This window comes from Phocoena sinus, chromosome X, assembly GCF_008692025.1.
Source record: "Phocoena sinus isolate mPhoSin1 chromosome X, mPhoSin1.pri, whole genome shotgun sequence".
Taxonomy (NCBI): Eukaryota; Metazoa; Chordata; class Mammalia; order Artiodactyla; family Phocoenidae; genus Phocoena; species Phocoena sinus.
This window is the reverse complement of record NC_045784.1, coordinates 47,587,684-47,600,345: the sequence shown is the minus strand read 5'-3', so window position 1 is coordinate 47,600,345 and position 12,662 is coordinate 47,587,684. Positions and strand designations below refer to the sequence as shown.

General features: G+C 38.6%; 1 protein-coding gene across 1 annotated transcript in view; it reads left to right on the top strand.

Annotated features, from left to right (window-relative positions):
- WNK3 (WNK lysine deficient protein kinase 3) overlaps nt 1–12,662 on the top strand; it is a 154,801-nt gene that overhangs the window by 41,270 nt on the left and 100,869 nt on the right. Inside the window, exons 3-5 of the mRNA XM_032619722.1 lie at nt 10,153–10,325; nt 11,101–11,321; nt 12,179–12,336. Coding sequence (XP_032475613.1) covers nt 10,153–10,325; nt 11,101–11,321; nt 12,179–12,336 — 552 coding nt within the window. The remainder of the gene's footprint in view (nt 1–10,152; nt 10,326–11,100; nt 11,322–12,178; nt 12,337–12,662) is intronic.

Sequence of the window (12,662 nt, the reverse complement as noted above, 5' to 3'; positions counted from 1 at the left end):
TGAAGAATAGGAAAGTGACTTAGTCTTACCAGTTATTAAACATACTGAAAGCTACTGCCATAGGAATAGACAGATTGGTGGAAGGAAGCAGAACCCATTGTAGCTGGAAATTTAATATACAACAAACATGTTCTTCAAGTCAGTGAGAAACGAATGGTTTAAGTGGTGCTAGCAAAACTGATTAACCATCTAGATGAGAATACTGCATGTACAGAAACGGATTCCAGATGGATTAAGAAGTTAAATATAAAAAGTAAAGTCTTAGAAGACTAAAATTTAGATATTTACATAAGAGATATTCAATAAAGTAAAAGATATTACTGAGTGACTATGGGGTGTACTAAATGGTCATTATCTGAAGAAAGGACTCTTCTGTGCCAGTCTTCTCCCCCTGATTTTCCAGATACAACTGCAGTTACTCATTTGTATATCTGTCTAGTCCTTTTTCAATACATTTAAATATATACTAGAAAGCATAGCATTGTTCGGGATGGTTCTTCTTTTATGTACAAAGTATATTATAAATTTTCTCTCAGATCGATTTTTTTCACTCACCAGTAGGTCTTAGAGATCTATCCACATTAGTACACATAGATCTAGCTCATTCATTTAACTGTTACTTGTTTATAACCAAGTTTAGCATACTGTGACCCATTTGATCCTGGGCAGGTTACTTAACCACCTTAACCTCAGTTTTTTTTTTTCAAAATGGCGATGACAATAGTAGTGACTATCTCAAAGGGTTGTTGTAGGGACTAAATGTGTTAATATACACAAAAAGTTTAGGACAGTGCTTGGCATATAATAAACTTTGTTATTGACATTTTGATTATTTCTAATTTTTCACAACTACAGACCATGCTGCAACTGACTGTCCTTTTACATATTTTCTTATACACATCAAGGAATAATGTAAATAACCAAAAATGAAATTGCCAGAGCTCTGGTGTGCTGCTTAACTAGGGTTACTATAAGTCTTAAAAAAACTTCTTTTAACAGAAGTCTTTTCCTTTTATCAAGTTGCCATTTCTTCTACTCTCTTGAGTTTGATAAAAATACATTCTAGGGACTTCCCTGGTGGCGCAGTGGTTAAGAGTCCGCCTGCCAATGCAGGGGACATGGGTTCGATCCCTGGTCTGGGAAGATCCCACATGCCTCAGAGCAACTAAGCCCATGGGCCCTAGAGCCCGTGCTCCACGACAAGAGAAGCCACCGCAGTGAGAAGCCCGCACACAACAAATAAGACCCAACACAGCCAAAAATAATTAAATTAAAAAAAAATTCTATCAAGGTATATATTTTTTATCTTAAAAAAATCCTTTGTTTGAACCCTTCTCATATTTCAAACACTACTGTGGATTTACTTATATATTTCTTTTTTCATTTTGGTGGGGTGTAGGAAGTGATGGGAATTAATTTAATATGTTGTTAACTATTTTGAAATGGACATCATACCTAAATTTTTAACTAGCATATTTGATTATTTCTCTATCAACATCAAAGCTTAAAATAGTTCTGTCACTCCTTTCTCTCCTGCTTCCCCTTGCAGAAGACAGAAATAGTTTTTATTCTTCCTTCTCTATTAGATTTTAATGAAATAATCTGGAATTTTAATTAAAGACTTACCTTTTTGCATTACAGTTGACCTTTGAACAACGTGGGGGATACGGGTGCTGGCCCTGAGCAGTTGAACATTCATGATAACTTTATAGTCGGCTTTCCATATCTGCAGTTCTGCATCCAAGGATTCAACCAACCACCTATCATGTAGCAATGTAGTATTTATTGAAAAAAAAAACCATGTGTAAGTGGGTCTATGGAGTTGAAACTTGTGTTGTTCAAAGGTCAACTGCATATATCTTCTATATTAATTACTGTTTAGAAAATTTTACCAAACATATTAGCCACAATTACTTAGGCTTCCTTTTTTTTTTTTTTTTTTTTTAACATCTTTATTGGGGTATAATTGCTTTACAATGGTGTGTTAGTTTCTCCTTTATAACAAAGTGAATCAGTTATACATATACATATGTTTGCATATCTCTTCCCTCTTGCATCTTCCACCCCCCACCCTCCCTATACCACCCTCCAGGCGGTCACAAAGCACTGAGCTGATCTCCCTGTGCTATGCGGCTGCTTCCCACTAGCTATCTACCTTATGTTTGGTAGTGTATATATGTCCATGCCTCTCTCTCGCTTTGTCACAGCTCACCCTTCCCCCTCCCCATATCCTCAAGTCCGTTCTGAAGTAGGTCCGTGTCTTTATTCCTGTCTTACTCCTAGGTTCTTCATGACATTTTCTTTCTTAAATTCCATATATATATGTTAGCAAACGGTATTTGTCTTTCTCTTTCGGAATTACTTCACTCTGTATGACAGACTCTAGGTCTATCCACCTCATTACAGATAGCTCAATTTCGTTTCTTTTTATGGCTGAGTAATATTCCATTGTATATATATGCCACATCTTCTTTATCCATTCATCCGATGATGGGCACTTAGGTTGTTTCCATCTCCAGGCTATTGTAAATAGAGCTGAAATGGACATTTTGGTACATGACTCTTTTTGAATTATGGTTTTCTCAGGGTATATGCCCAGTAGTGGGATTGCTGGGTCATATGGTAGTTGTATTTGTAGTTTTTTAAGGAACCTCCATACTGTTCTCCATAGTGGCTGAACCAATTCACATTCCCACCAGCAGCGCAGGAGTGTTGCCTTTTCTCCACACCCTCTCCAGCGTTTATTGTTTCTAGATTTTTTGATGATGGCCATTCTGACTGGTGTGAGATGATATCTCATTGTAGTTTTGATTTGCATTTCTCTAATGATTAATGATGTTGAGCATTCTTTCACGTGTTTGTTGGCAGTCTGTATATCTTCTTTGGAGAAATGTCTATTTAGGTCTTCTGCCCATTTTTAGATTGGGTTGTCTGTTTTTCTGTTATTGAGCTGCATGAGCTGCTTGTAAATTTTGGAAATTAATCCTTTGTCAGTTGCTTCATTTGCAAATATTTTCTCCCATTCTGAGGGTTGTCCTTTGGTCTTGTGTATGGTTTCCCTTGCTGTGCAAAAGTTTTGAAGTTTTATTAGGTCCCATTTGTTTATTTTTGTTTTTATTTCCATTTCTCTAGGAGGTGGGTCAAAAAGGATCTTGCTGTGATTTATGTCACAGAGTGTTCTGCCTATGTTTTCCTCTAAGAGTTTGATAGTTTCTGGCCTTACATTTAGATCTTTAATCCATTTTGAGCTTCTTTTTGTGTATGGTGTTAGAGAGTGATCTAATCTCATACTTTGACATGTACCTGTCCAGTTTTCCCAGCACCACTTATTAAAAAGGCTTTCCTTTCTTGAGTGTACATTCCTGCCCCCTTTATCAAAGATAAGGTGACCATATGTGCGTGAGTTTATCTCTGTGCTTTCTATCCTGTTCCATTGATCTATATTTCTGTTTTTGTGCCAGTACCATACTGTCTTGATTACTGTAGCTTTGTAGTATAGTCTGAAGTCAGGGAGCCTGATTCCTCCAGCTCTGTTCTTCGTTCTCAAGATTGCTTTGGCTATTCGGGGTCTTTTGTGTTTCCATACAAATTGTGAAATTTTTTGTTCTAGTTCTGTGAAAAATGCCAGTGGTAGTTTGATAAGGATTGCATTGAATCTGTAGATTGCTTTCGATAGTAAAGTCATTTTCCCAATGTTGATTGTTCCAATCCAAGAACATGGTATATCTCTCCATCTATTTGTATCATCTTTAATTTCTTTCATCAGTGTCTTATAATTTTCTGCATACAGGTCTTTTGTCTCCTTAGGTAGGTTTATTCCTAGATATATTATTCTTTTTGTTGCAATGGTAAATGGGAGTGTTTTCTTGATTTCCCTTTCAGATGTTTCATCATTAGTGTATAGTAATGAAAGAAATTTCTGTGCATTAATTTTGTATCCTGCAACTTTACCAAATTCATTGATTAGCTCTAGTCATTTTCTGGTAGCATCTTTAGGATTCTTTATGTATAGTATCATGTCATCTGCCAACAGTGACAGCTTTCCTTCTTCTTTTCCAATTTGGATTCCTTTTATTTCCTTTTCTTCTCTAACTGCTGTGGCTAAAACTTCCAAAACTATATTGAATAAGAGTGGTAAGAGTGGGCAACCTTGTCTTGTTCCTTCTCTTAGTGGAAATGCTTTCAGTTTTTCACCATTGAGGATGATGTTGGCTGTGGATTTGTTATATATGGCCTTCATTATGTTGAGGAAAGTTCCCTCTATGCCTACTTTCTGCAGGGTTTTTATCATAAATGGGTGTTGAATTTTGTCGAAAGCTTTCTCTGCATCTATTGAGATGATCATATGGTTTTTCTCCATCAAGTTGTTAATATGGTTTATCACATTGATTGATTTGCGTATATTGAAGAATCCTTGCATTCCTGAAATAAACCCCACTTGAACATGGTGTATGATCCTTTTAATGTGCTGTTTGATTCTGTTTGCTAGTATTTTTTTGAGGATTTTTGCATCTGTGTTCATCAGTGATATTGGCCTGTAGTTTTCTTTCTTTGTGACGTCCTTGTCTGGTTTTGGTATCGAGGTGATGGTGGCCTCGTACAATGAGTTTGGGAGTGTTCCTCCTCTCCAATTTTTTGGAAGAGTTTGAGAAGGATAGATGTTAGCTCTTCTCTAAATGTTTGATAGGATTCACCTGTGAAGCCATCTGGTCCTGGACTTTTGTTTGTTAGAAGATTTTTAATCACAGTTTCAATTTCATTACTTGTGATTGGTCTATTCATATTTTCTATTTCTTCCTGATTCAGTCTTGGCAGGTTGTGCCTTTCTAAGAATTTGTCCATTTCTTCCAGGTTGTCCATTTTATTGGCATAGAGTTGCTTGTAGTAATCTCTCATGATCTTTTGTGTTTCTGCAGTGTCAGTTGTTACTTCTCCTTTTTCATTTCTAATTCTATTGATTTGAGTCTTCTCCCTTTTTTTCTTGATGAGTCTGGCTAATGGTTTATGTATTTTGTTTATCTTCTCAAAGAACCAGCATTTAGTTTTATTGATCTTTGCTATTGTTTCCTTCATTTCTTTTTCATTTATTTCTGATCTGAAGTTTATGATTTCTTTCCTTCTGCTAATTTTGGGTTTTTTTGTTCTTCTTTATCTAATTGCTTGAGGTGCAAGTTTAGGTTGTTTATTCGAGATGTTTCTTGTTTCTTAAGGTAGGCTTGTATTGCTATAAGCTTCCCTCTTAGAACTGCTTTTGCTGCGTCCCATAGGTTTTGAGTCGTCGTGTCTACATGTCATTTGTTTCTAGGTATTTTTTTATTTCCTCTTTGATTTCTTTAGTGATCACTTTGTTATTAAGTAGTGTATTGTTTAGCCTCCATGTGTTTGTATTTTTCACAGATCTTTTCCTGTAATTGATATCTAGTCTTATGGCATTGTGGTCAGAAAAGATACTTGATACAATTTCAATTTTCTTAAATTTGCCAAGGCTTGACTTGTGATCCAGGATATGATCTATCCTGGAGAATGTTCCATGAGCACTTGAGAAAAATGTGTATTCTGTTGTTTTCAGATTGAATGTCCTACAAATATCAATTAAGTCCATCTTGTTTAATGTATCATTTAAAGCTTGTGTTTCCTTATTTATTTTCATTTTGGATGATCTGTCCATTGGTGAAAGTGGGGTGTTAAAGTCCCCTACTATGAATGTGTTACTGTCGATTTCTCCTTTTATGGCTGTTAGTATTTGCCTTATGTATTGAGGTGCTCCTATGTTGGGTGCATAAATATTTACAATTGTTATATCTTCTTCTTGGATCGATCCCTTGATCATTATGTAGTGTCCTTCTTTGTCTCTTCTAATAGTCCTTATTTTAAAGTCTATTTTGTCTGATATGAGAATTATTACTCCAGCTTTCCTTTGGTTTCCATTTGCATGGAATATCTTTTTCCATCCCGTTACTTTCAGTCTGTATGTGTCTCTAGATATGAAGTGTATCTCTTGTAGACAGCATATATATGGGTCTTGTTTTTGTATCCATTCAGCCAATCTGTGTCTTTTGGTGGGTGCATTTAGTCCATTTACATTTAAGGTAATGTATCAATATGTATGTTCCTATTCCCATTTTCTAAATTGTTTTGAGTTCATTATTGTAGGTCTTTTCCTTCTTTTGTGTTTCTTGCCTAGAGAAGTTCCCTTAGCATTTGTTGTAAAGCTGGTTTGGTGGTGCTGAACTCTCTCAGCTTTTACTTGTCCGTAAAGTTTTTAATTTCTCCATCAAATCTGAATGAGATCCTTGCTGGGTATTGTAATCTTGGTTGCAGGTTTTTCTCTTTCATCACTTTCAGTATGTCCTGCCACTCCCTTCTGGCTTGCAGAGTTTCTGCTGAGAGATCAGCTGTCAACCTTATGGGGATTCCCTTGTGTGTTATTTGTTGTTTTTTCCTTGCTGCTTTTAATATGCTTTCTTTGTATTTAATTTTTGACAGTTTGATTAATATGTGTCTTCGCATATTTCTCCTTGGATTTATCCTGTATGGGACTTTCTGTGCTTCGTGCACTTGATTAACTATTTCCTTTCCCATATTAGGGAAGTTTTCAACTATAATCTCTTCAAATATTTTCTCAGTCCCTTTCTTTTTCTCTTCTTCTTCTGGAACCCCTATAATTCGAATGTTGATGCATTTAATGTTGTCCCAGAGGTCTCTGAGACTGTCCTCAGTTCTTTTCATTCTTTTTTCTTTATTCTGCTCTGCAGTAGTTATTTCCACTATTTTATCTTCCAGGTCACTTACCCATTCTTCTGCCTCAGTTATTCTGCTATTGATCCCATCTAGAGTATTTTTCATTTCATTTATTGTGTTGTTCATCATTGTTTGTTTCATCTTTAGTTCTTCTAGGTCCTTGCTAAATGTTTCTTGCATTTTGTCTGTTCTATTTCCAAGATCTTGGATCATCTTTACTCTCATTATTCTGAATTCTTTTTCAGGTAGAATGCCTATTTCTTCTTCATTTGTTAGGTCTGGTGCGTTTTTTATCTTGCTCCTTCATCTGCTGTGTGTTTTTCTATCTTCTCATTTTGCTTATCTTACTGTGTTTGGGGTCTCCTTTTTGTAGGCTGCACGTTTGTAGTTCCCGTTGTTTTTGATGTCTGTCTCCAGTGGCTAAGGTTGGTCAATGGGTTGTGTAGGCTTCCTGGTGGAGGGGAGTAGTGCCTGTGTTCTGGTGGGTGAGGCTGGATCTTGTCTCTCTGGTGGGCAGGTCCATGTCTGGTGGTGTGTTTTGGGGTGTCTGTGGCCTTATTATGATTTTAGGCAGCCTCTCTGCTAAATGGATGGGGTTGTGTTTCTCTTTTGCTAGTTGTTTGGCATAGGGTCTCCAGCACTGTAGCTTGCTGGTCGTTGAGTGAAGCTGGGTTCTGGTGTTGAGCAGGAGATCTCTGGGAGATTTTCGCCTTTTGATATTATGTGGAGCTGTGTGGTCTCTTGTTGACCAGTGTCCCGAAGTTGGCTCTCCCACCTCAGAGGCACAGCACTAACTCCTGGCTGCAGCACCAAGAGTCTTTCATCCACGCGGCTCAGAATAAAAGGGAGAAAAAGTAGAGAGAAAGAATTAGTAGAAGTAGGAAGAAAGAAAGAAAGAAAGAAAGGTAGGAAGGAAGATAGAAGAAAAGAAGGAAAGAAGGAAAGGCAGAAAGAAAGAAAGGAAGGAGGGAGGGACGGAGGGAGGGACGTACAGTGGGAGGAAGGAAGGAAGGAAGGAAGAAAGGAGGGAAGGAAGGAAAAAAGAAAGAATGAAGGAAATAAATTAAAATAAAATAGAATAAAATAGAATAAAGTTATTAAATTGAAAAATAATTATTAAGAAAAAAATTTTTAAAAAAACGGACAGATGGAACCTTAGGACAAATGGTGGAAGCAAATCTATACAGACAAAATCTCATACAGAAGCATACATGTACACACTCACAAAAAGAGGAAATGGGGAAAAAATCATAAATCTTGCTCTCAAAGTTCACCTCCTCAATTTGGGATGATTCGTTGTCTAAAGGAGGGAAGGAAGTAAAGAAAGAAAGAAGATAAAGTAAAATAATATAGAGTTATTAAAATTAATTATTAAGAAAGAAAAAAATTAAAGAAAAAACGAAAACAAAAAACAGACGGATGGAACCCTAGGACAAATGGTGGAAGCAAAGCTATACAGACAAAATCTCACATCTTGCTCTCCAAGTACACCTCCTCAATTTGGGATGATTCGTTGTCTATTCAGGTATTCCACAGATGCAGGGTACATCAAGTTGATGGTCGAGCTTTAATCCGCTGCTCCTGAGGCTACTGGGAGAGATTTCCCTTTCTCTTCTTTGTTCTCACAGCTCCCAGGGGTTCAGCTTTGGATTTGGCCCCGCCTCTGCGTGTAGGTCGCCAGAGGGCGTCTGTTTTTCGCTCAGACAGGACGGGGTTAAAGGAGCCGCTGATTCGGGGGCTCTGGCTCACTCAGGCCTGGGGGAGGGAGGGGCCCGGAGTGCGGGGTGGGACTGCGGCGGCAGAGGCCGGCGTAACGTTGCATCAGTCTGAGGCACGCCGTGCGTTCTCCCGGGGAAGTTGTCCCTGGATCCCGGGAACCCGGCAGTGGCGGGCTGCACAGGCTCCCCGGAAGGGAGGTGTGGATAGTGACCGGTGCTCGAACACAGGCTTCTTGGCGGCGGCAGCAGCAGACTTAGCGTCTCCTGCCCATCTCTGGGGTCTGCGCCTTTAGCCGCGGCTCGCTCCCGTCTCTGGAACTCCTTTAAGCAGCGCTTTTAATCCGCTCTCCTCGCGCACCAGGAAACAAAGAAGGAAGAAAAAGTCTCTTGCCTCTTCGGCAGGTCCAGACCTTTTCCCGGACTCCCTCCCGGCTAGCTGTGGTGCACTAGCCCCCTTCAGGCTGTGTTCATGCTGCCTGCCCCAGTCCTCTCGCTGTGCTCTGACCAAAGCCGAGCCTCAGCTCTCAGCCCCGCCCGCCCCGGTGGGTGAGCAGACAAGCCTCTTGGCAGGTGAGTGCCGGTCGGCACCGATCCTCTGTGCGGGAATCTCTCCGCTTTGCTCTCCGCACCCCTGTTGCTGCGCTCTCCTCTGCGTCTCCGCACCTCCCCACCACCACCACCTGCAGTCTCCGCCCGTGAAGGGGCTTCCTTGTGTGTGGAAACCTTTCCTCCTTCAGCTCCCTCCCACTGGTGCAGTTCCCATCCCTATTCTTTTGTCTTTGTTTTTTCTTTTGCCCTACCCAGGTACGTGGGGAGCTTCTTGCCTTTTGGGAGGTCTGAGGTCTTCTGCCAGCGTTCAGTAGGTGTTCTGTAGGAGTTGTTCCACGTGTAGATGTATTTCTGGTGTATCTGTGGGGAGGAAGGTGATCTCCGCATCTTACTCTTCTGCCATCTTCCCCTCCACCTCGGGAAACTTTCTTATTGTTTTGATTTTTTACTTTTTCTCACTTTGAGATACTGTTTTTTCTTTTCCAGCAAAGGAAATTTTACTTACTATTTATTATTTATTTTTCCAGTTTTATTGAGATGTAATTGACATATAACAATGTAGAAGTTTAAGGTATGCAACATAATGATTTGAGACATGTATATAGTGAAATGATTATCACAAAAGTTTAGTTAACATCAAAGATATTGTTTTTCAAGGCATTGATTTATTATGCAGGTAGGTTTGTAACATAGTTATGAAATGTAACAACTGCTGCATTTTGCTGTATGAGAGGAGTCAAAGTAACTACCTAACAAAGAATATCAATGATTATATAGGTACTGAGAAAAGAATTGACAGGTGAAAATAGATACATACATACAATAAAATAAAGCACTCAGGGCTTCCCTGGTGGCTCAGTGGTTGAGAGTCTGCCTGCCGATGTAGGGGACACGGGTTTGTGCCTCGGTTCAGGAAGATCCCACATGCCGTGGAGCGGCTGGGCCCGTGAGCCATGGCTGCTGGACCTGCGCATCCGGAGCCTGTGCTCCGCAGCGGGAGAGGCCACAACAGTGAGGGGCCCGGGTACTGCAAAAAAATAAATAAAAATAAATAAATAAATAAATAAAGCACTCATTTGAGTGTTGTTAGAAATGTGCAAGAGAATTTCTAGACTTTAATTTGGAACTTGATCTTCCATTTTAGGACCGGAAATTAACCAAAGCTGAGCAGCAAAGGTTCAAGGAAGAAGCAGAGATGTTAAAGGGTCTCCAGCATCCCAATATAGTTCGATTCTATGATTCCTGGGAGTCTATACTAAAAGGAAAGAAATGTATTGTATTAGTGACTGAACTTATGACATCAGGAACCTTAAAGACGTAAGTTGACCCTGAAAGTGCCAATGGAGTTTTATTTGGAAATAATTTTCAGGATTCGCAAAAGTTGTTTGTAAAGTAACACTACTTGATTAAAGAATTTGTAGAATCTGAATCTAGTGACTATGTTTCAGGGCAGGTTAAAAAATTTGGATGTTAATGAAGTTTGTTAGAAAGTACAATGTTGAGAAATTAATATTTGTGGGATATCATAGAATTTTAGAATTAGAAATCATTATAGAGATAATATAATGCCATTTTGTAGAAGATGATGAAAGGCTGGGGATGTGGCCAGATTCACATATCTAGTGAGCAGTACCATGTAATTATAGTCTATTGTTTTGCTTCTGAATACAGTATTTCATTTGATGGTATAACCACTTATTTGTGATTGTTAAATGTGCGATGTACTTTTTCTGTTTCCTAGCATCTTTGCACTAAAATTTTACATAGTTAAACCCTCTGATGACTCTATTTAAGCAGTTATTAGGAAGTAGAGAGGACTTTGTTTTTAAAATTTTGATGCCATTCCACAAAAGGTCACTCTGATTGGAATGATTCTTGTTTTGAATTAAAAATGCTAAACTTAGTAGGATGTCTTCTCTAAGAATGAGGCTTTAGATTTAATAATTTTTTGTCATAACAGACAATAGAAGATAACTCAGTGATGGCAATCATAATATATATAGTATCAGCTAGCTTACGTAATTTACCCTAATGTGCTCATACAGTAAGCTAGGTATGTTTGTTTACATGTGGTTTTTGTTTCTTTGTGTAGGTACTTAAAACGATTTAAAGTCATGAAACCAAAGGTCTTAAGGAGCTGGTGCAGGCAAATTTTAAAGGGGTTGCAGTTCTTGCACACTAGGACTCCTCCTATTATTCACCGGGATCTGAAGTGTGACAATATTTTCATCACGGGACCCACTGGATCTGTGAAGATTGGTGATCTAGGACTAGCCACCTTAATGCGCACATCATTTGCTAAAAGTGTCATTGGTGATTAACATTTTATAGTTTGTTGGTTGCGTAAAGACAGATCTTTTAAATTGTATATGTCTAGAACGGGGATCAGCAAACCACAGCCTATGGGCCAAATTTGGCTTCACTGCCTATTTTTGTAAATAAAGTTTTGTTGGAACACAGCCACACCCACTTATTTACTCGTCTATGGTTGCTTTTTCACTACAGTGTCAGAGTTAATTAGTTGTGATAGAGCCCATGTGGACTACAAAGCCTGAAATATTTATTTTTGGCCCTTTACAGAGAAATTTGGTGGCCCCTGGTCTAGAATGTGAATTTGCTTTGAAATATCTATTATATATTGACTGATTTTAGAGACATCCCAGTGTATTTCTTTTGTGATGTATTTAATATTATTGAAAGGTTCTGAGGACTTAAGAAGTAGGATTTACTACTTCAGAAAAATTTAAATAACTAAAAACAAGGATAGAAATAAAAACAGATTTTGGTAATCATTACCTAATTTTGAACATTGCAAATTGTACTTCATCAATATGGAAAGTTAAAGAAATTAAGTTAAGGAATTATATGTGTATATATATGTATATTATAGGTGTATATATATATATATATATATATATATATATATATATGCTTTTAGGGAACAGAACTTAACTCAGATAATCCTTATGGCAAAGGGAATGTGATCTTGGTGGATACATTTTTTTTTTTTTTTTGGTCACACTGCGTGGCTTGTGGGATCTTAGTTCCATGACCAGGGACTGAACCCCGGCCCTTGACAGTGAGAGCGCAGAGTCCTAACCACTGGACCGCCAGGGAATTCTCTACATTTTTCTTTCTTTTAAAAAAAATGTGGTTGTGGTATTTTGTAGGCACTCCTGAGTTTATGGCCCCAGAGATGTATGAAGAGCACTACGATGAATCTGTGGACGTCTATGCTTTTGGAATGTGTATGCTAGAAATGGCTACTTCGGAGTACCCTTATTCTGAGTGCCAGAATGCAGCTCAAATATACCGTAAAGTAACTAGTGTAGGTATAACTTTATTCTTTTTACTTCACAAATTGCCACATTTCATGGTAAAGTAAACTTAGAAGTTGACTTAGTCAAACATAATTTTGGTGTAAAGCAACTGTATTCCAATAAAAATTAATTTTAAAAAACCTAATTTGGGGGCTTCCCTGGTGGCTCAGTGGTTAAGAATCTGCCTGCCAATGCAGGGGACACGGGTTCAATCCCTGGCCCGGGAAGATCTCACATGCCACGGAGCAACTAAGCTCGTGCACCACAACTACTGAGCCTGTGCTCTAGAGCCTGCGTGCCGCAACTACTGAAGCCCGTGTGCCTAGAGCCTATG